Source organism: Rhineura floridana, chromosome 10 (assembly GCF_030035675.1).
Source record: "Rhineura floridana isolate rRhiFlo1 chromosome 10, rRhiFlo1.hap2, whole genome shotgun sequence".
Taxonomy (NCBI): domain Eukaryota; kingdom Metazoa; phylum Chordata; class Lepidosauria; order Squamata; family Rhineuridae; genus Rhineura; species Rhineura floridana.
In genome coordinates this window covers 53,775,383-53,800,426 of record NC_084489.1, presented here as the reverse complement: position 1 = coordinate 53,800,426, position 25,044 = coordinate 53,775,383, and the positions used below count along the sequence as shown (strand labels likewise).

Here is a 25,044-nt window from a genome sequence, read left to right as displayed (position 1 = left end):
ACAGGATCAGTCTCAGGCCAAGAACCTGGCAACCCTAGACTGTAGCCTGTTCTTTTTTTCTTTCTAAAACCCTATCCCAGGGGAGGGAAACTATTTTGGCCTAGTGGACCAGATCATTATCTGTCCCCCACTATCACGTACCAACTTTGAAAGGGAGGCAAGACAACCCATCTGTCAATCAGAAGTCGGGATTGACTTGAGGGCAGTCCATTTCCATTTCAGTTGCGCTATATCTCATATTTATCTGACTACAATTCTGCACTACATCCCTTACATAGCAGTGTAAAATTCTGACATGCAACTGTACAAAGGACCTTAATCATGATTTTATGAGGAAGTTGCTGTCTTTGTGACGGCTCAGAGTTAACTGAAGACCTTTTAACCTTAGCTTTAGAGGGTGAACTCAACATGGGCTTAAAATCATTCTGCAATTCTTTACATCATGAGTCATGTAGGCCTGGTATTGGATTGCTACCTTAAACCTACAGTTAACTTTTCCCAGTTTCCAATTAGCTGATGCTTCGTTCTTCATTAAGTGTAAATCTTCTGTGTTAGAAAGGGAGCATATTCAGAACACATGGTCACTATTTGATCATCTATTTATATAGCGCCATCAGATGCACTTGGCCCTGTACATAAAATAAAACAATAAAAAAGTCTCTGCCCCAAAAGGCGTAACAACCTAATAAAATAAAATAAGGACAACAAAGGAATTGAGGGGAACAAATCAGGATGAAGCGAGGACTTCAAATACACGTACTCTAGGCATTCAAACTGTAGAGAATTTTTAAAACATAACCTGAAATTCCAGACGCTTTGGGAAAAAGGAAGGTTTTTAAATAACATAAAAACTCAAATTGACAGAGTAATCCGCAAGTGTTCCGGAAGACAATTCCAGGATTACCGAGCAGCAAGAGAAAACAGACCAAGTCGAGCTACAGAGCAAAGAACCCTGGGATGGGTAAGAAGCACAGAGTTTGTGGAGCAGAGATCTCAAGCAGGACTATAATGAGAACTGAGAGACAAGGTGGAGCCAAATCACGTAAAGCTTTAAAAGTCAAAACAAAAAGCTTGTACTGAATCCTGAAATAAATAGGAAGCCAGTGAAGGGACTCCAAAAGTATGAGAAAGAAAGTTGAGGCAACGTGAACAAACAAGCTCGCTCTAGGACTTTTGAAACAAAAGACAACAAAGAAACAGGAAGGTAATTAGAGAGAAAAAGAATCAAGCGAGGGCTTTTTGAAAATGGGAGAAACAATGACATCCTTAAATGCAGAAGGAAACATGCCAGAAGAAAAAGACATATTACAGAGGACCTTAATGATGATTTTATGAGGAAGTTGCTGTCTGTGTGACGGCTCAGAGTTAACTGAAGACCTTTTAACCTTAGCTTAGAGGGTGAACTCAACATGGGCTTAAAATTTCAAAGCCTTTTTATTGGTCACTGTCATATGATGGTGAAGACAGCCTTTTGTGTTTCCAACTGGAGGTCATGCTCTATTTCTCTTTTGGGTGCGTTAACAGTTGAATCTGAAACGTCAGTTTGATGTAAGATCAGACTGATTACAATATGTAGCTACTTAAGCAATGACTCTAGCTGTTGGAAAAATCAAACTTGGCCTGCCCAAGATGCATCTTTTCAGCCTGCTATGCTTAAACCACTCCACTTAAGGAAAGGTGGGCATAGTCAATTAAAAACATAGAGCACGCCTAGACATTTGCTAGAATATATTTCACCTCTCACTGTTGTATCTTGTGCAAACTGAGACACTCCTCATGCCCATTGGAAACTATTCTGCAGAACAGTCAGTGCCATTATTCCACAATTGTTTTTGGAGCTTTCTTTTAGTGTTGCAAAGTGTTGCTGTACTTGACATATTCACAGAAACAGAAGCAAAAGAAAATGATTTACTACAGGAAACTTCACTAAAATTGCAAAGTAAATCAAGCATATTTAAAGTGACTGTCTGAACTATATCAGCAGTCTTAATATTGTTGCTTCCTCCCTGCTAAAACAAGATCAGCACCATGCATGTCTTGTTTCTGTTATTTGGGCTGATTGCAGGTGATGCCACCACTCACCATATGCTCAGAGACACATTACCAAATTCTTCCAGGCTACACAAGAAGTGGATTGGACTGTGAAAGACCAACCCAAATTGTGTTTGCATTTTGACAAATGTGTAGGGCAGGACAATATCTGAGAGAGGAAGTCAGGTCTCCTGGTCTCCTGGTGCATTCACTATAGCTGCCCGATTTCCCAGTTTTTTAAAGTTTGATAGAAATATCTGTTGGCTATAGGTATGTTCTTAAACCGCAAGGTTTTTTGCCTCTTAGTGAATTTCTCTGCTTTTTAATCCGGGAGGTAAGAAATGGGATCTTGTGCAAGTTTGCTGAGAATGGATTGATCATTTTGCATGCTTATTGAGTTCAATGGGATTTACTCCTATGTAATCATGGTTAGGATAGGTAAAACTAACTGTGGGGAGGGAAGCCTGGAGTGGGTAGGGGAGGAGAAAAGGAAGAGGGGAGGGGAGGAAGAAGGGAGGAGGAAGGGAGAGGAGAGGGGAAGGAGGGGAAAGGCAGGTCTGATCATTTGCATGCTTATTGAGTTCAGTGGGATTTACTCTCATGCAATCATGCTTGAAAATGAAATGGACTTGTGTTTTGTCTTATTTCAGACAAACCACAAGTTGTAATCAAAGTTTATTTTGGATTTTCTACTCAAAGTTTATCTGAAAGAAGCAAACCATGGGCACAGGTTCGAATGTAACACTAAGCGAACTCATGGCTTAGCCACAAGTACTGCATCTCCATCCTGTACAACAGAAAGAGGGCAGGACTACACCCACTACCCTCAACACAGGTGCATTCAGCAGACTGTCAGAAGAGAGAAACTACAGATGTACAGTTATATGTGCATAAATTCTCCTTCCCAGTGGGGCACTGAACATGCTAATGTCAGGGGGTCAGGGCTGGAGATTACACAGACACTAAGGACAGGGAGGACAGAGTCATCCCCCTCCACTCATACACCTTACTTGCGGAGGAATATAGTAGCAAATACTTTGGGATCTGCTGGATAGCCCTGCTTCCTGTTCTCTTGGTGAATGCTGCTTGCTAAGTGGAGAAGCAAGATAAGACTTTCTCAGTTGTGGCACCCTCAATATGGAATTCTCTTCCCCTAGTGACATGGTCAGAGAAATCTTACATTGCATTGGCAATGACTTATAGCTATTAATTACCTTTTTGATGGGCCACATTTGGATGACTTACTGCCCAGTGTTGGCTATGATTTGCTCTAATAACTTCAATAAGATTAATTTTGCTTTTAAATAAGGGAAGTTCTTAAGGAGCTTTGTCAGTAGCAAAAAAAGTAATGAGTTGCATCAAACAAAAGCAGTTTTGGGTCCAGTTTCATCTAGATTTGAGAGGATTCAGCATATTCATTAGGAGTTAGTCAAGATTAGGACTTCCGGGAAGGGTGACTTAGCCTGTGCCTGCTTTTGAGACGGGCTCCTGCCTCAAAAGAAGCTTATTCAGATATATCAGTCAGTTTTTTCTTTTTTTTTTGACTGATTAAACTTCTCCCGGGTAGGGAGAAACGAAGAGATTAACCTCAAAGCCTATTTTTGTTGGGACGACCAGATCTCATTAATTTATGGGACGAGGTCCAGCCGACGAAGGTGGGACGGATTTTCAACAGCAAGCTCTATCTGTTAAAGCGAACGTTCATCTTATCTTCTAAGAGAGAACGCACTAACAGGCAAGCACCCTTCTTTCTATATTTTTCTTTTACTTGACTTAAATTGTTGCTGTTTAAAAGAGATTTGCCAGATTGATCGGTTTTTGACATCTCACTGGGGAGCCATAACTTCTCTCTGCTACGCACTAATTAATAGCTTATCTCTGTTTTTGTTGCAAAAAGCTGTCCTGGATTTGCATTCTAAAGATATACACAGAAGAGGGATTTCTATTCCAGATTTTTATTTTGAAAAATATTATACTGTTTTGAGACTACTCTCTTTTTGGTCTATTTTATTTTGACGAATCTGTTTCTTGACGATTGCCATTAATTGTTTCGATCCTGGGAACTGCATTTTGTTTACTTAACTATTGGAGAGATAAGGCTGTCTGCTCTGTTTATACTGTGATGTCACCAAGTTTGGAGTATTAACCCAATTGTTGCTGAAATAAGAAGTGGTTTTCCTATATTTTTCTTTTAAAATGGCAATTAAGAAAGTGGCTGAAAATCTGGAAATAACTATGTTTCAGAAAATAATGGATGAGATTGAGATAACGAAAATTGAATTGAGTAAAATGAAGCAGGAGATTAAAGATATAAGGGTCCCTGTGAGAGAGGTGACCCTGGAAGGGGTCCCTGTGAGAGAGGAGACCCCGGAGATTGGAACAGGGGTCCCTGTGAGAGAGGAGACCCTGGAGACTGGAATAGGGGTCCCTGTGAGAGAGGAGATCCCGGAGATTGGAACCAACGTGGAACAGGAACAAGATTTGGAGTCTATGGACTTTAGAAATAAAATCTATTGTTTGGAACTCAATGTTATCTCTGAAGAAATTAATGAAGATTCTAGAGATAAAGTTATCAATGGCATGGATAATCTTCTGGACTGGAATGATGTGATGGAGCCCAATATAGAGAAAATCTATGGAATTAACTGCAGCCATGTGACAATGGAAAAACTTTTAAGAGATGACCCAGTGTATTTTGAAAAAAAGAACAGAGATATGATTTTACAGCAGTATTTCAGCAACCTATTCAGAATGGATGGCAAGAAAATATTTGGGATAGAGGTAATTCCCATCAGACTCTTACTATATGACTATGGCTTTGACAGCAAGATTATTATGGAATACTGATAATGGAAGATTGGATATTGAAATTACTGGACTTAACAAGACTACTGAAGATGGAAGATGGAAAATGGAACTAATAGAGATAATAGAACAATGGCTACTGAAATTACTGAACCTAACAGATTCTGATGTGATGGATTAATTGAAATGTTTATTTTGACTATGGTTATGACAATAAGATTATCATAATTAGTAATGAGATGGATTAATCGATATGCTTATCTGGAAAAAAAAATTGATAGATATATTTCTTAAAGAATTGAAACCTCTCTTTGACTTTTTGTGGAAAGAATTAAGTAATGTTTATGAGATTTGATGATTAAGTAAGATAACTACTGGAGGAAAGTGATTTTATAATATGACTTAAGAGACAGGATTGTTATATATTATAGACTTATAACTGATTTGATCTTTGACAAATGGGAAGTCAATATTTTACTCTTTATTTTTTATTTTTCTTTTTTTTTTTCTTTTTTTCTTTTTGTTTAACTATTTTTGATTTTGTTTTTTGTCTTTGAATGTTTTATGATTTTGTCTTGTATGTTTTATGAAAATCTGAATAAAAATTATTGAAAAAAAAAAAAAAAAAAGGAGTTAGTCAAGATTAAACACTTAGGTCATCTCTTTGCAGGAAAGGAGTGGAGAATTTGATTCCAGATAAGAGGACTTACATTTTCTAGAGTACATTGTTTAAAAAATGGAATATAGGTAATAAACCACCTCTGGTGTGACTTCAGCTATTTGTCTGAATCTGACAAAATGCCCAGGTGTGTGATTGTGTTTGGTGAGCCCTAGCTGGGAATGGGTGTGTGTGTGAGATGGAGTTACTTTTGTATATTTTGAGGGAGGAGCGGTAGCTCTATACAGCTTTGTATGCAAACAATCCCAAACAATATTTTTAGATCTAAAGCTGCAATCTTCAGATTGTGAAAATGTCACTATTTATGGCTGGTTTTAGAAAGGGAGAGTGGTGGTAATAATAATAATAATAATAATAAACAACTTTATTTCTACCCCGCCCTTTTTCCAATAGGACTCAGAGCAGCTTACAACTAAAAACAACACCATTAAAACATACAGAGTATATTATTAAAAAAGAATTAAACTATGAGAAAAATTAAAACCATAAAATATAGGTTAAAAACAGCGTATGGATGCCTTCACTGGACTTGCTTTAACCTTGGCATCCAAGTCAATCTTATACTGCTGACCTCATATTATTAAACAAGCAAACTTTAAAAGGATGCTGGTTAAATTCTGTTCCCTTTGTAGGAAGGAGCAGCTGGCCTTTAATAATTCTAAGTCTAAGATTTTGTTTTTAGCAGCAGATTCCAGAAATGTAAGTGGCTGCTTGATGATCAAGTAATTGAACTTGTCCTATCATTTAAAAGTTTGGGACTTGTATTCAATTATTGGTTCTCCCAGAAGCAACAATTAGCAGCTAGTAAAACTTCAGTTAGGATAATTTGTCAATTAAAAAAAATACTTTGCAAAGGATAACCAGCTGGAAAACCCTGTCTTGAAGATTTTCTCTGTGAAGGTCTTAGGCTAGATATTATATGAGGCCAAGTTCTTGGGATACGAAGTAAAATCGTATTTGGAAATCTTGCAGAATGAATTTTTGAAGAAAACATTAGGACTACCTCCTGGGACATATCTGCTCTTTTCAGAGCTGAAATTGGAATGCTGTCTATTGTAGCCAAAGTTGAAATGAAGTTAAATGGATAATAGCAGTTTCAGCAAGCTATGTTGTTTGAGGGTTAGACACAGAGATGTCAGAATAAACTGGCGATTGGAACTGTTGAAGGTTTTTTGGTGTTAGGCCACTGTTGTGCCTCAAGGGAATGGGATTTTGACTATGATGTCCAGAAGGATAGGTATGGCTATTAATAACTGCATTTGGAACACTGTGTACAGTTCTGGTGGCCTCACCTCAAACAGGATATTGTAGAGTTGGAAAAGGTTCAGAAAAGGGAAACCAAAATGATCAAGAGGGTAGAACAACTCCCCTATGAGGAAAGGTTGCAGCATTTGGGGCTTTTTAATTTAGAGAGAAGGCGAGTAAGAGATGACATTATAGCAGAGCTTGGAAAAGTTACTTTTTTGAACTACAACTCCCATCAGTCCAATCCAGTGGCCATGCTGGCTGGGGCTGATGGGAGTTGTAGTTTAAAAAAAGTAACTTTTCCAAGCTCTGCATGATAGATATGTGTAAAATTATGCATGGCATGAAGAAAATGGATAGAGAAATTTTTCTCCCTCTCACATAACACTAGAACTCATGGATGTCCAAATGAAGCTGAATGTTGCAAGATTCAGGACAGACAAAAGAAAGTTCTTCATGCAGTGCATAGTTACACTATGGAATTCTCTCCTACAGGAGGCAGTGATGGCCACCAACCTGGATGGCTTTAAAAGAAGATTAGACAAATATATGAAGAATAAGCCTATCAGTGGCTACTAGCCTTGATGGCTATGCTGTGCCTCCATGGTCAGAGGCAGCATGCTTCTGAATTCCAGTCATTGGAAACTGCAGGAGGGGAGAGGTCCTACTTGTGGGCTTCCCATACCAGGGCCGGCCCCAGGCAGGCTGGGACCCTTGGGCAGCAGCCTGCCCTGGGCCCTGATGCATGTCCCACCTACCTACCAACCTACCAGGTGGGCAGAGGAGAAGGAGGGTGGGCGGGCAGGTGAGCACACGCGTGGGGGGCAGGATGGTGGGCGAGCGCATGCATGGGGCACGGGATGGTGGCCGAGTGAGCAGGGAGAGGGTGAGCGAGTGGGGGCATGGGGGGAGGGCAAGCGAGTGGGGGCATGGGGGGAGGGCAAGCGAGTGAGCGAGCAGGCAGGCGGGGGCAGAGGGAGAGCGGGCAGGTGGGCAGCTCCCTCTCTACAATCCATGGCAGGGAGCCTGCCACAGAAGGGGAGCAGTACTCCCCCACCATAATGAGGGGCCCTTCAGGGGCCCCTGTGGGGCATGGGACCCTCAGCCAGGGCCCCACCTGGCCTCTCTTTGGAGCTGGCCCTGGGTGAACCACTGTGGGAACAGGATGCTGGACTAAATGGGCCATTGGTCTGATCCAGCAGGCTTTTCTTATGTTCTTTATATCACGTGTTTTTCATGGTAAACTTAGGAAAGATCATGTTGGGGCATGTTACCTCCAAATATTAACCTTCTTTTATTTATGTGGGGCTTTTAAGGATTTTAAGTAAGACTATAATAGATGACTTGAAGGGTGATAACTAGTATTCCCTTACAAGAGTGAAAGTGTGTTTTTTTGGTTGCAGCCAAACTGAAGATATCTATTATTTATTATTTTTCCAACGTATGTGGATCCAACAGAGGAAAATCTTGTTGCATATTCTGTCTCAGCACTTGGATAAAACACTACAATGTTGTGATTGAGATATTAAGAATAATTTGTTTTATATTACTTACCAAATATGTGGTGTTGTTGTTTTCAAAATAATTTTAATGTTTGAAAGTAATTGATTGATATGTGTAGCAATTACGGCTGATTAATGGATTTTTAATTATATTGTAAATTTCATTTTAATTATGATTAGTTTTATGAATCATTATATGCTTGATGCATTAAACATGTATTGGTCTATGTGCAAATGCTTTGGTATGCAAAATGACAGTTTCAGTCCCTGGCATCTCTGCTTTCAAAAGTTCTTTAAATATCAGAGCTGGGAAGTCTGCTGCTTGAGACCTTGGAGTATTGAGTTAGATTGAGCAATGATTTGATTTAGTTAAAGGTAGCTTCATAGTCTGCCTGAATCAGTGGCAATGGAAGAATGTGAACCCAGCCTGAATTTGTGCCCTTTATTATATCCACTGGAATTCATTGGCCTGTAACACTAGAATCTGTTCAGTTTTGTATACAGGTAAAAGCTCTTGCTGTTCTCTGTGGTGTCTTCAAGCTAAGGCCATTACTCTCAGTGGAGTCCTTATGAAACCGTACAATTTTTTCTTTGTCATAGATTGTTTTACATTAAATTGAAAGACAGCTTGTATTGTAAGACTGATAGTAGAAAAAAAGACACATTTTGGTTTGCAAAATTGCTCTTGCCCAGGGGAAACATTAGTTAGTAAATAAAGTTTTAATTAACATCATCCATCACCATGAAGGGTGAGGTATTAGTTCCTGTATTTGTGCTTGTATATTTTGATGGCTCTGTACTGAAGTGCATGCAGATAACTCCTTTGAGAAGGCAGATGTAATTTTTTGGATTTTCGGGGCCAAATATAATTAGGCTTTAGAAAACTGTTGCCTTTTCCTATTCAGCAGGAATAATTGTTGAAGAGAAATATATATCATTTGCAGTCTTCTTGCCAAAGCAGGAAGTGGACTGATGAAAATCTTGAATGATCATTCCATAGACTAATACTTATCTATCAATAGGTATCATTGAACTTTTGGAGACTGACTTCTGAGTGAATTTGTGTACGATTGTGCTGCCCATTAATACTTAGAGAAACATTAATGAATTAAGAAACTGGATTTCTTATATTTGATTGATGCACTTGTTTAAATTATCAAGATCCAGTAACTTGCTACTAATTTCTGGGTATATTTTGTAAAATATGTTACTTTTTGCTTTGGCCATTATGTTGGTTATTTGTAATGTGGCAATATGATGTTCTGTTAGCTTCGACTCATTGAAAGAACAAAAGGGGCAGTTTTTATATGCATGTGCTCTTCTAAATGTACCTTCAGTACCACTCCCCTATCTATCTATCTGTCTATCTATCTGTCTATCTATCTGTCTATCTATCTGTCTATCTGTCTGTCTATCTGTCTGTCTATCTGTCTGTCTATCTGTCTGTCTATCTGTCTATCTGTCTATCTGTCTATCTGTCTATCTGTCTATCTGTCTATCTGTCTATCTGTCTATCTGTCTATCTGTCTATCTGTCTATCTGTCTATCTATCTATCTATCTATCTATCTATCTATCTATCTATCTATCTATCTATCTATCTATCTAATCTATCTAATCTATCTATCTATCTCTGTTTGGTTAATCACAGTTACGTTCATATATATATGAACGTAAGGGAATGTAAGGGAATACTAGTTATCACCCTTCAAGTCATCTATTATAGTCTTACTTAAAATCCTTAAAAGCCCCACATAAATAAATAAATAAAATAAATGTATGCACATTGAACTTCTCAGTTTCTCTACCAATGAGCTTTAACCTTTTTTTAATGACCATGTCTTTGCCGATATATGATACTAGTTTTTCATAGATTTGTATGTGTTTTCTTTAAATTAATTTATTATGATATAATTTTCTTGGAGATCAAGCAGCCTGAGAAGAATCCCCCATTCCCATGAAATCTTTAATAGAGTACTGTATTCACTGGTATAAGTGAAAGAACATTATGCATTCTTATTCTGAGAGTTTGTAGAACTTGTTGAATATTTCTCCCAGGATTTAAGAGTGCCAAACCACAGTTCACATCTGGTAGATTACAAAGCAAATGTAGTGATTGTAATACTTTAGAGCAATTTCCTTACAAGAAACATTGGGATAGGAGTTTAGAGATGATCCCTGGAGAAAGGTGTGAGTAGTTGGGGCCTGAAGGAGTTCCAGCAGAAAACTAGTTGTTGTTGTACCTGCTAATTAATAAAACACTATACTGAACCCAAATTTATTACAGGAAACCTTTCAGATTATTATTCATCTGTGTAATACAGTGTGAGAGGAGGTAAGTACCTTTAGAAAACCACTGATGGTGATGATGATGATGATTAATTTATTTACCCGCCCTTCACCAGCAGGTCCCATGACAGATTACAAGTTACAACAGTTTAAAATTCAATAGTAAAAACAATTAAAGCAACAGCCACAGGAAAAGGGTTGGTACTACAAACATACATATCAGGTGTCAAAGTCCAGGGTAAATAAGTGCGTCTTCAGCATTTGCCGAAAACTGTACAGTGAAGGTGCCAGATGGCCTCTGTGGGGAGTTCCACAACTTAGGGACTGCCTCATAGAATGCTCCTTTCTAGGCACCATCCCCCAAACTTCTGAGGGTGGTGGGACTACCAAGAAGGCCCCTTTCTTGATCTTAACACCCAAGAGGGTCTGAAGGGAAAGAGGCGGTCTCTCAGATATTTGGGGCCTAAGTCATTTAGGGCTTTAAATCTTGGTGTGAGCATCTTAAATTGGGCCCAGAAACAAACTGACAACCAATGCAACTGTTTTATAATGAAGGTTATATGAATTCTATAAGTGACCCCAGCCAGTAGTCTGGCTGCTGCATTTTGGACCTGTTGAAGTTTCCAAGTCATCTTTAAGGGCAGCACCACATAGAGGGCATTAAAATAATCCACTCTGGAAGTTACCAGAGCATTGAGTACTGTGTCCAAATCATCTCTGTCCAAAAGAGGCCATAGCTGGTAAACTAGCCATGTAATAGGCACTCCTAGCCACTGAGGCCAACTGGGCCTCAAGTGACGGTGTTTGATCCAGGAATACCTCCAAGCTATGGACCTGCTCCTTCCAGGGGAGTGCAACCCCATCCAGAACAGGCCATCTCCCTATTTCCTAGACTCGTGGACCTGGAACACATAATACCTTTTCAGTTTATTGGCCCATATCCAACCCATCACTGCCTTCAAACCCATATCTAGCACCTCAACCACCTCTCTCAATTCAGAGGGAATAGAGAGATAGAGATAGATCTAAATACACGGTGTGGACCCATAACTTAAGCAACCCAAGTTGGGAGTGGATTTATATACTTTGAATGTAATACCCATTGTTGGCTCAGTTTGCATCTCAGATATTTGCAATATGAATGAGTAGGTTAATACTTTCTCCCATCTGGTAATTCCAGTAATCTGCCAGGGCCTGCACTGTTAGGTTTTATTTTTTGTGAATGGTTAGTTCCAAATTTTGTGGGCTTTACCTCTTATCTTGAAATGTTGGTTAAAAAAAGATGGCATCACATTGCTAAATGTGTGTGTGTGTGTGTAAGATGATAAATGCAAATACTGGTAGACGTGAAAAGGAGCCTTTCGTCAAGTATATTCCTGTGTCCAGTGGAGAAAATTACATACTCCAAAAGCCTTTATAACAAACCAATCAATGATCTGCCTTCCTTCTTCCTCATTATAAGAAGTAATATGGTACAAAAGCTGCCGAGGCTTGATGGCTCTTCCTCTGAATGGCACCTGTAAACCTGACAGTTGCTCAAAGGTCCTTCTTGTTTTCCTGTTCAATGAAGGAGAAAATGAAAGAAGGGAATGTCACTCTTTTGAATGTGGGGAACACTTGAGACAGAGACCTCCTCCCTTTTTAAGGCACAAATGCCAGCTGTGTAATGAAAGGCTTTTTGCAATGCCTACCTGTCTTTTGCTGTCTCAAAGTAAAAGCCTTTCTCAGCATCTTGTATAAGAAATATATGACATTCTAAAGAAGCAAAATGCCATTAAGGGTCAGGTAGTTGGCATAGGCCCTCAACATATTGGGTCAATGGGTTATGTTTGTTCAGGAGCTTTATCTGAGAATGCAAGAAGCCTGCCTTTGTTCATTCCTTCCTCTGTATCAGATCAATTTGTCACTTTGGCACACCATCGCTAGGCTATACTGAATGTTCTCCTGTTTCAATTTCTGGGTCAAAAGCAGTATTTTCAGAGAACCAATATATTTCTCAAAAGAATCCTGAATGAATGTGCGAATGGTAACCCCCCTGACCTCTTAACTCCTCATTGTTTCTCCACTTTCTGCTGCTGTTATGGCATGAATCCTACCTCCCCCCCCAAAATACTGGGTGCGTGCTTGCGTGCTTGCTTGCTTGCTCACTCCCCTGTGTTGCTGTCTCTTGGGACAGCTGAAGTCCCTGGCAAGTGCTGTAAGGACTAGGATCCCCTGCCTGACCTTGAATACAGAGAGAGGCTGCATTCAATTTTATAGCTGCTTGCATCAGCTCCTGGCTGGGTCAGGGGGCATGAAAGCCTGGCAGTCCTTTGGGTCCTTGGGAACACCTGCAGCACTGGGGGACTGGAGAAGACCTGCTCTGGGAGTGAGTACTTGAGCACCTGGGTGCTTGCTTGCTTGCTTGCTTACTCCTCTGCGTTGCTGTCTCTTGAAACAGCTGAAGTCCCTGGTAAGTGCTGTAAGGACTGGGATCCCCTGCCTGACCCTGAAACCAGAGAGAGGCTATATTCAATCTTGCAGCCTCTTGCATCAGCTCCTGGCTGGATCAGGGGGCATAGAAACCTGGCAGCCCTTGGGCAACGGGTCTGCTTCCGACGGTGTCGTCACTGAAGGGGCGATTCCAAAAGGAGCTGTCCCTTTGGGAGCCCCTTAGGGAGCCCCAAGGGTGAGGGAGCTACCCTATTCTATTTTTTTTGAAAAACCAGTCTTGAGGAGATTGGTAGTGGGTAAAGTGGAAGGTGCATGTGTGGTTCCTGCGCAAGGTGAGAGCCTGTGCAGTGAACTGCTTGACAGGAGAAAGTCGCCAGATACCTTCAGAGTGAGAGACTACAACTGGCAGAAGGCTGGCCCTCACTCGTGTGTGTGTGTGTGTGTGTGTGTGTGTGAGAGAGAGAGAGAGAGAGAGAGAGGGGGGGAGAGAGAGGGGGGGAGAGAGAGAGGGGGAGAGAGGGAGGGAGGGGGGGAGGGAGGGGGGAGAGAGGGAGAGGGGGGGGAGAGAGGGAGAGAGGGAGAGAGAGGGAGAGAGAGAGGGGAGTAGATGTGCCCTGTGGGCTGTAGTTGTTATTTATACCATCTGTTGAAGAGGAGTCTTAGGAAGGAGGGACATGGGTGATGCCATCCCAGTTTCAGTGATCATGGGTAGAGAGAGGTGTAGCCATACGGAGGGATGGGCTACCATGGAAAATGGGGGCAAGGCTATTTACACTTTGTTCTTTGCTCCCACTCTTCACATGGATGGGTTTCTGGTTGCTTATCTGCTGTGCCCACTGGCCTGTGTGCACTGTTTTTTAAAGCCAGATCGGTACACAGTATGACCACACTCATCCATGATTTGAACATGGATGCCAGTGCCGATTTGGTGTGCATTACTGAGACCTGGGTGGGTGAGCTGGGAGGATTTGACCTGACCCAGCTTTGCCCACCTGGATACGGTGCAACAACAGCACAGGCTGCAGGGATGGATGGGCGGAGTTGCTATGGCCTACAGAACTTCCATCTCTGTCACCAGGAAACCACTCTGTCTTGGAGCTGGCTGTGAGGCCTGACCTGGCATCGGGCCAAGGAGACAGTAAACGAGGGTTGCTGCTGGTGTACCGTCAACCCTGCTGCCCAGCAGCTTCTCTGACTGAGCTGGTGGAGGCCATCTTGGCTGTGGTATTGGAGGAGCCCAGAACAATAGTCCTGGGTGGTTTCAATGTCCATGCTGAGGCTGACTCTAGTGTTCCGGCTTGGGACTTCATAGCTTCCATGATGTCTATTGGGACTCTCTCAAGTTGTCACTGGTCCAACATATAGGGCAGGTAACACTCTTGATTTTCATTTTGCTCCAGATAGAGGAAAGGGTGGTCTGAAGATGGAGAGAGTGTGAATGTCACCCTATTGTCGTGGCCAGATCATTTCCTGGTGAAGTTCAGACTTATGGCTCTGATCCTCCCCAGCAGAAGTGATGGACAGATTAAGATGGTCCGCCCCCAGAGACTAATGGAATCCACTGGATTCCTGAATGCCCTGGGGGAATTTCCAGCAGATACAACAGGTGACCCTGCTGAAGCCTTGTTACACTGTGGAGCAATGAGATCTGTCAGGCTCTTAACATGGTTACCCCTGAGCACCCACTCTGGCATAGTGGAGCCCAGCTTGCACCTTGGTACACCAGTGAACTAAAGGCAATGAAACAAGCTGGATGTTGGCTAGAGCACAAGTGGCAAAAGACATGCTGTGAGGCTCATCAGGCACAAGTAAAACATCATAACCATGCCTACTGTGTGGTGGTGAGGGTGGCAACAACAGTCCACATCTCTGCCTCCATCACATTCTCAAGTAGCAGTCCAATGGAGATTTTTTGTATTGTTTGGGGTCTGTTAACATCAACTCCAGGAAATGGAGTGTTAGACTCTTTCAAAGCGCACTGTGAATTGTTTGCAAGGCACTGTGAGGGTAAAATTGCTTGTCTCTGTAGCAATCTTGATGCCCCATCTATATCTACTATAGTCCCCAGTGAGGTGTCCAGTGCAAGATCTGCCACAACTTCTTGGGATCAGTTTCAGTTGATGTGGCCTGATGACGTGGACAAGGTGCTTGCAACGATGCGGCTAGCAATGTGTCCTCTTATTAAAGCTTGCCGAGGAGATATGACCGAGTGGATCCAGGATGTGGTCAGTGTATCTTTGCGAGAGGGAGTGGTCCTAGGTACCCTGAAAGAGGCAATGATCTGACCGCTGCTGAAAAAGCCCACCCTGGACCCATTGGTTTATGATAACTACCACCCGGTTATAAATACTCCATTTTTAGGAAAGGTGATGGAGAGGATTTTGGTGCATAATTGCAAGTACTCTTGGATGAAATAGATGATCTTGACCCATTCCAATCTGGGTTCAGGCCTGGTTATGGGACTGAATTGGCCTTGGTCGCCCGAAAGATACCATTATCGGGAGAAGGATGAGGGAGTGCGCCACAGTTATTCCTACTTATCCCTCAGTGGCTTTTGATACCATTGACCATAGTATCTTTCTGAGCCAACTTGGTGAGATTGGTGTTTGAGACACTGTTTTACAGTGGTTCTGATCCTATCTCCAGGATCGTTTTCAAAGAATAGCATTGGGTGATTGTTTTTTGGCCCCCTGGTAGTTGTGCTGTGGGGTGCCGCAGGGTACCTTGTCTCCAATGCTGTTTAACATCTATATGAAGCCCTTGGGAGCGGTTATCAGAAGATTTGGGGCGAGTTGTCAGCAGTACTCTGATGATACCCAGCTCTATTTCTGTGTAACAACTGATTCGGGAGAGGCTGTGCAAGCCCTGGACCAATGCCTGGACTCGGTGGTGGGCTGGATGAGGGTCGATAAACTGAGTCTGACTCCTAGCAAGACGGAGGCACTGTGGGTTGCTGGTTCCCAAGTTTGGATAATTGGTCAATTGCCTGCTTTGGATGGGGTCATACTCCCTCTGAAAGAGAAGGTTTGCAGTCTGGGGTACTCCCGGATCCATCTTTGTTGTTAGAGGCCCAGGTGACGTCAGTGGCGATGAGTGCCTTTTGCCAGTTTCAGCTGATAAGACAGCTGTGGCCATTCCTGGACTGGGATAGCCTGAACACTTGTCCATGCACTGGTCACCTCTAGGCTGGATTACTGTAATGCGCTCTATGTGGGCCTGCCCTTGATGTTGGTCCAGAAGGTGTAGCTGATGCAAAATGCAGCAGTGTGACAGCTGACTGGGGCAGGGTAGCGCCTATATGTTATCCCCCTGCTGAAAGAATTACACTGGCTGCCCATTAGGTACCTGGTTATTTTCAGGTTCTAGTTTTCATGTATAAAGCCCCATGCAGCTTGAGACCAGGATATCTGAAAGATTATCTTACCCCTTATATACCGTCATTCACTATGCTTTGCAGGTGTGGGCCTCCTGCAGGTGCCATCTTATCAAGAGGCCATTCCGCACAACGTAGGAAGTGGCTTTTAGTGTTGTGGCACCAACACTTTGGAATTCCTTCCCCTTAAATATTAGACATTCGCCATCTCTGTTATCTTTTTGGCACCTATTGAAAACCTCCCTTTTTCAACAAGCCTTTTAAGTAGAGACATTATCCCAGTGTGGGTCTGTGCTGGAATTGCTTTTTAGGATGTTTTTAAAGTTGTTTTTTAAAGATGTTTTGTTTTAATATGTTTTTAAGGATGTTTAGTGTTAAGATGTTTTAAAGTCTGGTTCTTAAGATGTTTTAACATGCTGTTAGTATTTTTGTTTGCCACCATGTGCTCCTTCTGGGAGGAAGGGTGGGATATTAATTTAATAATAAATAGATAATAAATAAATACTGCATAGATCTGGCTAGAAGCTGATGTCACTCTAAATGGACACTTTTGCCTCCACTCAGTCATTAAAAAATGGCGGGTGGGGGAAGCTTTCCAACAATGATGAAAATATTCATGAACCCACATTATGTATATAATGTTGTTTTGCATAAAAGTTGACTGCTGTGGAACAGAGAGAGTTGTCTTTGAGTTCAAACTAACCTGGCCAACTTCTCACAGTAACCATCCCTTTGACTTAAACACCTGTTTGTTTGTTTGTTTGTTTGTTATTCCCATTGCAAACTCTGGGTCCTTATTCTTTAATGTTTTTATAGGGCACAGCTTTCCATCTTCTTTATGTGCAGGGGAGACAGCACAGCATTGCATTTGATGAGGCATTTGCTGTAATAAATACTTTGACAAAATATAGCTGTTAAGAGCAGGTGCGCGTATTTATTGCTGACAAAGCCTGGAAGTTACAGCATTTTTTTAAATTAATTTTTATTCAAATTTTCAAAAACAAAAAACAACACAAAACAAAAACAATTATACAAAAAAAAATAAAATGTTGACTTCCGATTTGTCGCAGATCAACCATAAGTCTACAATATATAACAATCCTGTCTCTAAAATTATATTACAAAATCACTTTCCTCCAGTAGTTATCTTAATTAATCATCAAATCTCATAAACATTACTTTATTCTTTCCACAAAAAGTCCAAAAGAGATTTCAATTCCTTGAGAGATATATCTTTCAATTTTTCTCCAAATAAACATGTCGCTTAATCCATCTGATTCAAATCTGTTAGGTCCAATAATTTCAATAGCCATTCCTCCATTATCTATATTAATTCCATCTTCCATCTTCAATAATCCTGTTAAGTCCAGTAATTTCAGTAGCCATTCTTCCATTATCAGTATCCCATAATAATCTTGTTGTCATAGCCATAATCCAAATAATCATATCGATTAATCCATCTCGTCAAATCTATTAGGTCCAATAATTTCCATAACCATTCTTCCATTATCAATATTAATTCCATCTTCCATCTTCAATAGTCCTGTTAAATCCAGTGGTTTCAGTATCCATTCATCCATTATCAGTATCTCATGATGATCTTGCTGTCATAGCCATAGTCATATAACAAGAGTCTGATGGGAATTTCCCCCTTCACAAATATGTCCTTGCCATCAATTCTGAATATGTTGCTGAAATATTGTTGTAAAGTCACTTCTCTGCTCTTCTTTTTTACAAAATGCACTGGCTCATCTCTTAAGAGTTTTTCCATTGTCACATATTTGTAATTAATTCCATAGATTTTTTCTATGTCAAGCTCCATCACATCATTCCAGTCAAGAAAATTATCCAAGACGTTGATAACTTTATCACTAATATCTTCATTAGTTTCTTCAGAGACAACGTTGAATTCCAAACAGTAAACTTTATTTCTAACATCCGTAAACTCCAGATCTTTTTCCAATTCCTCATTTGTTCCAGTCTCCATGGCTTGTATCTTCCCTTTAATTTTTCTTTTCTCATCTCTAATCCCATCAAAATCCTCTTTCACAGAATCCCCTATTTTTTTAAACTCCTGCATCATTTTGCTAAGTTCAGTTTTCATCTCCTGTCTGCCCGGTCTCAGGGTTTGTTTCATTATCTCAATCTCACTCATTATTTTCTGAAACATAATTTCTTCCATGGTCTCAGTCACTTTCCTGGTTGTCATTCTTAAAACCACAAAAACAAAAAATTATTTCAGCCACAATTGGGTTAATGTTTCAGGCTTGCAGACATCAATACAGCCTGCCTTATCTCTTATATATTCAGGAAAACAAAACAAGTTTAGTTCCCAGCTTCAAACAGTTAGTGGCGTCGTGAGTAAGCAGATTCGTCAAAATGAAATAGACCAAAAAAAAAAAAAATAGTTCCAGACATAATACTCCAAAGTTCATAAATCAAATTTGTTTATTTTTTTCCCTCCTCGAAATAAAAATCCCTCTTCCGTTAATATCCTCGTGCCGAGGATATATCTCCAGGGGGTGGAGGGATCCTTGTAGTGGGTGATTCGATCATTAGGAACATAGACAGTGGGGTGTGTGATGGGCGTGTAGACCGCAAGGTGTTTTGCCTGCCTGGTGCGAAGGTTGCGGATATCGCCCGTCGTTTAGATAGTTTGGTAGACAGTGCTGGGAAGGAGTCAGTGGTCGTGGTGCACGTTGGCACCAACGACATGGGGAAATGCAGCTGTGAGGTCCTGGAAGCAAAATTTAGGTTGCTAGGTAGGATGCTGAAAGCCAGGACCTCCAAGGTGGCTTTCTCTGAAATGCTACCGGTTCCACACGCAGGACCAGCCAGACAGGCCCAGCTTCGCAGTCTTAATTCGTGGATGAGACGATGGTGTCGGGTGGAAGGGTTTGGATTTGTTAGGCACTGGGGAACTTTTTGGGACAAGCCGGGCCTGTACAAAAGGGACGGGCTCCACTTGAACCAGAATGGAACCAGACCGCTGGCACTTAAAATTAAAAAGGTGGCAGAGCAGCTTTTAAACTGACTGAGGGGGGAAACCCGACAGGAGCTGAGAAAGGTCCGGTTCGGAATAAACCTCCCCCCTGGGATAAAAACCAAAGAAATGATGAAATTTTAAAAGGGGTAGGCCTAGAAGTAGGCATTGTGAGAGCAGGGGCACAGGATATAAATTCAGAAGAGCAAAATTACCACAGGCCTAACCACAAGTGCCAAAGACACTTGAAGAGAGACACTGCTTACAAGTGCCTGTACGCTAATGCTAGGAGCCTGCGAACCAAGATGGGAGAACTGGAGTGCTTGGTCTTAGAGGAGAGCATTGATATAGTGAGCATAACGGAGACCTGGTGGAATGGAGAAAACCAGTGGGATACGGTTATCCCTGGATATAAACTATATCGGAAGGACAGGGAAGGACGTATTGGTGGCGGAGTCACTCTATACGTGAAAGAAGGCATTGAATCCAGCAAGCTCGAAACCCCAAAAGAGGCAGACTCCTCCACAGAATCGTTGTGGGTGGTGATACCATGCCCCAGGAGGGACTTAATACTGGGAACAATCTATCGTCCCCCTGATCAAAATGCTCAGGGAGACCTGGAGATGAGATATGAAATTGAGGAAGCATCCAAACTAGGAAATGTGGTAGTAATGGGTGACTTCAACTACCCGGACATAGACTGGCTGCATATGTGTTCCAGTCATGACAAAGAAGCAAAGTTTCTAGATATTCTAAATGACTATTCCCTAGACCAGTTGGTCATGGAACCGACCAGAGGGATGGCAACCCTGGACTTAATCCTCAGTGGGGACCGGGACCTGGTGCAAGATGTAAGTGTTGTTGAACCGATTGGGAGCAGTGACCACAGTGCTATTAAATTAAACATACATGTAACTGGCCAATTGCCAAGAAAATCCAACACGGTCACATTTGACTTCAAAAGAGGAAACTTCACAAAAATGAGGGGATTGGTAAAAAGAAAGCTGAAAAACAAAGTCCAGAGGGTCACTTCACTCGAAAATGCTTGGAAGTTGTTTAAAAACACTATATTAGAAGCTCAACTGGAGTGCATACCGCAGACCAGAAAAGATACCGCCAGGGCCAAGAAGATGCCAGCATGGTTAACGAGCAAAGTCAAGGAAGCTCTTAGAGGCAAAAAGTCTTCCTTCAAAAAATGGAAGTCTTGTCCAAATGAAGAAAATAAAAAAGAACACAAACTCTGGCAAAAGAAATGCAAGAAGACAATAAGGGATGCTAAAAAAGAATTTGAGGAGCACATTGCTAAGAACATAAAAACCAACAACAAAAAATTCTATAAATACATTCAAAGCAGGAGACCATCTAGGGAGACAATTGGACCCTTGGATGATAAGGGAGTCAAAGGTGTACTAAAGAACGATAAGGAGATTGCAGAGAAGCTAAATGAATTATTTGCATCTGTCTTCACAGTGGAAGATATAGGGCAGATCCTTGAACCTGAACTAACATTTGCAGGAAGGGATTCTGAGGAACTGAGACAAATAGTGGTAACGAGAGAGGAAGTTCTAAGCTTAATGGACAATATAAAAACTGACAAATCACCAGGCCCGGATGGCATCCACCCGAGAGTTCTCAAAGAACTCAAAGGTGAAATTGCTGATCTGCTAACTAAAATATGTAACTTGTCCCTTGGGTCCTCCTCCGTGCCTGAGGACTGGAAAGTGGCAAATGTAACGCCAATCTTCAAAAAGGGATCCAGAGGGGATCCCGGAAATTACAGGCCAGTTAGCTTAACTTCTGTCCCTGGAAAACTGGTAGAAAGTATGATTAAAGCTAGATTAACTAAGCACATAGAAGAACAGGCCTTGCTAAAGCAGAGCCAGCATGGCTTCTGCAAGGGAAAGTCCTGTCTCAGTAACCTATTAGAATTCTTTGAGAGTGTCAACAAGCATATAGATAGAGGTGATCCAGTGGACATAGTGTACTTAGACTTTCAAAAAGCGTTTGACAAGGTACCTCACCAAAGACTTCTGAGGAAGCTTAGCAGTCATGGAATAAGAGGAGAGGTCCTCTTGTGGATAAGAAATTGGTTAAGAAGCAGAAAGCAGAGAGTAGGAATAAACGGACAGTTCTCCCAATGGAGGGCTGTAGAAAGTGGAGTCCCTCAAGGATCGGTATTGGGACCTGTACTTTTCAACTTGTTCATTAATGACCTAGAATTAGGAGTGAGCAGTGAAGTGGCCAAGTTTGCTGACGACACTAAATTGTTCAGGGTTGTTAAAACAAAAAGGGATTGCGAAGAGCTCCAAAAAGACATCTCCAAACTGAGTGAATGGGCGGAAAAATGGCAAATGCAATTCAATATAAACAAGTGTAAAATTATGCATATTGGAGCAAAAAATCTTAATTTCACATATACGCTCATGGGGTCTGAACTGGCGGTGACCGACCAGGAGAGAGACCTCGGGGTTGTAGTGGACAGCACGATGAAAATGTCAACCCAGTGTGCGGCAGCTGTGAAAAAGGCAAATTCCATGTTAGCGATAATTAGGAAAGGTATTGAAAATAAAACAGCCGATATCATAATGCCATTGTATAAATCTATGGTGCGGCCGCATTTGGAATACTGTGTACAGTTCTGGTCGCCTCATCTCAAAAAGGATATTCTAGAGTTGGAAAAGGTTCAGAAGAGGGCAACCAGAATGATCAAGGGGATGGAGCGACTCCCTTACGAGGAAAGGTTGCAGCATTTGGGGCTTTTTAGTTTAGAGAAAAGGCGGGTCAGAGGAGACATGATAGAAGTGTATAAAATTATGCATGGCATTGAAAAAGTGGATAGAGAAAAGTTCTTCTCTGTCTCTCATAATACTAGAACTCGTGGACATTCAAAGAAGCTGAATGTTGGAAGATTCAGGACAGACAAAAGGAAGTACTTCTTTACTCAGCGCATAGTTAAACTATGGAATTTGCTCCCACAAGATGTAGTAATGGCCACCAGCTTGGACGGCTTTAAAACAAGATTAGACAAATTCATGGAGGACAGGGCTATCAATGGCTACTAGCCGTGATGGCTGTGCTGTGCCACCCTAGTCAGAGGCAGCATGCTTCTGAAAACCAGTTGCCGGAAGCCTCAGGAGGGGACAGTGTTCTTGCACTCGGGTCCTGCTTGTGGGCTTCCCCCAGGCACCTGGTTGGCCACTGTGAGAACAGGATGCTGGACTAGATGGGCCACTGACCTGATCCAGCAGGCTCTTCTTATGTTCTTAATATCTTTAGAATGCACTTCCAGGCCCGCTTTTTGCAATAAAAACAAAGATAAGCTTTTTTCGATTTCTTTCCTCCTTAGTTTCGTGAGTGAAAGAGAAAATTTTTAACTCACCCAGTTCTTTATAGCTGATTCATTGACAAATCTCTTTTTGGTGCAACAATTTAAACCAAGTTAAAAAAAAATGGAAAGAAGGATGCTTGCCTGTTAGTTCGTTTTTCTTTGAAGAAAAGATAAACGTGTCGCTTAATCAGCAAGAGCTTTGATGGAAGTCCGTCCGGCATTTGCTGGCTGAACTTTCATAAATTAATGAAATCCAGTCCTCCCAACAAAAACAGGCTTTGTGGTTAATCTCACGTTTCTCCCTGACCGGGAGAAAATCTTAACCAGTAAAAAAAAAAACATTCTGACTGATTAAAGCTGAAAAAGCTTCTTCTGAGACAAGAGCTTGTCTCAGAGGCAGCACAGGCGAAATCACCCTTCCCGGAAGTCGGAAGTTACAGCATTTTGATCTTCACGTCCATTTATTGGTGTTGCAAATCTGCAGAGGGGAGTTTTGCTTTGTTTGCTAGATTTCACTTGGTTGATGCCAAAGGGTATCCTTGTGTTTAACTACTTGGTATCTAGGTTTGTATTGGCATGTACCATTGACTGTCTTGTGGCAGTTCAGTTGTTAAATGGAAATTTTATGCTGTTCATGGCCAGCATAGGGAATTATCTCTTAGGAAAATAGAAAGCTGCCTTATACTGAGTCAGACCATTAACCCATCTAGCTCAGTGTTGTCTACACTGACTGGCAGCTGCTCTGCAGGGTTTCAGGCATTAGGCTCTCCCAATCCTATCTGGAGATGCTGGGGATTAAACCTGGGCCCTTCTGCGTGCAAGGGGAATAGGGGTCTCCTAACAACTCTCAACTCTCTTTACAAACTACACTTCCCAGGATTCTTGGGGGAAGCCATGACTGTTAAAAGTGGAATAATTGTGGAATAAATGTGTGATGTGAATGTGGCCATCAGCTGTGATGGATGGAGTGGTTTCAGTCAGGTATTCATTTGAATAACATGAAGATGAGAATGCAGAAATAGGCTTTCCTGCTAAACAGAGGCAGAAGACAGTTGCTAAAAAGTACATTTTTGTATATATGCAGTGCTTATGAAATTTTACAGAATCATAGCTTGATGATCCATGAAACTGCTGTAGGGTTGAAGCTGAATAGTATAAGGTTCCTTCTAGTAGCAATGAACAGGTTACCTTTCCTACCCCTGGAAGTGAAGAGCTGTCATTAATTATCCTTCTCAAATCTCAGGCTTCCCTGCCTTTAGAAGTCCATTGAAGTCAGGTTTTGTGGTCAGATTATTTGAATCTGAAATGGAAGCAATAGCGTTTTTCTCAAGTTTGGTCCTCAGAGGGGGTCTGTGTTTCAGCTGAAATTCTGCTGGATGGAAATGAGATGTGCCAGTTTCCATTGCCTTAACACTTTAACTATGTTCATCATGTTTCAGTTGCTCTAATGCCTCTCCTGCTTTCTTCATCCCCCTCCCACCTCCCCTGCAGGAGGTCTCCTCTGATGCCTCTGGAACTCTGACTGCTGTTGAAGAAAGAAAGGAGAAAGTTCCAACCCCTCATCTCAGCCGCCTTGTTGTCTTGTCATCCAGCAGCACTCTGTATGGCTTGGCAGAGAGAGTGGTAGCCACAGAATCCTTGTGCGTTAAGAACTCTCAAACATTTCTTCCTGTTTATTGTTATTAACTTTTAGATTGATCCTGTGATTGTTATACCACTTTACGTGGAGTTTGCATAGCTTTCTGTCATTGACTGTGATGCTTTATGCAACTATGCCATCTGTGAGACCAGGGAGCCTTTGTCTTTGGTGACATGTGCTTCAAGAAAGATTAGCTTCACGTTCTTAAGTTCTAAACTGTTATTTCAGCATTAAAATCTACATTATTTATTGATGATGATGATGAAGATGAAGATGAAGTGGTCTTTAGCCCCTAAAAAAAAGAAAGCAATGTACAATATGAAACTAAAAATAACCAAACCTTGCCTGCAGGCTTACAATCTAGAGATGTGATGGATAGTAAGACAGACGGGAATGAGAAGAGACATTGGAGGAAGAGAATATACTCTTTGGATGTGAATACTCCATGAACACTTTGCCTCAGTATCTTCAAGAATATATTGATATATGTTCAATGTGGGAATTTATTTATTTAATGTGGGAATTTCTACCTTGCTCTTAAATTTGCAGGTACCCCAATAAAAATACAATACAAACACACTTGATGCAGCAAAAACCACTTAATTGAGTTAAACCAGGGATTCATGGTTCAGACTGTATTCCAAATCCCAGACTTTCCTGCTACATATGATGCTCAAAATGGATGCATTCCCAGCATTTCTGGGTCCCACTGACCTAAAAGCATCTCTTATTCTTAGGA

The 25,044-nt window shown here is 41.5% G+C and overlaps 1 protein-coding gene across 2 annotated transcripts in view; it reads left to right on the top strand.

Moving 5' to 3' along the window:
* Positions 1-25,044, top strand: part of VPS50 (VPS50 subunit of EARP/GARPII complex) — a 137,384-nt gene that overhangs the window by 100,789 nt on the left and 11,551 nt on the right. For both annotated transcript variants that reach the window (XM_061586630.1, XM_061586629.1), the window contains exon 23: positions 24,158-24,306. In XM_061586630.1, the coding sequence (XP_061442614.1) occupies positions 24,158-24,306 (149 nt within the window). The remainder of the gene's footprint in view (positions 1-24,157; positions 24,307-25,044) is intronic.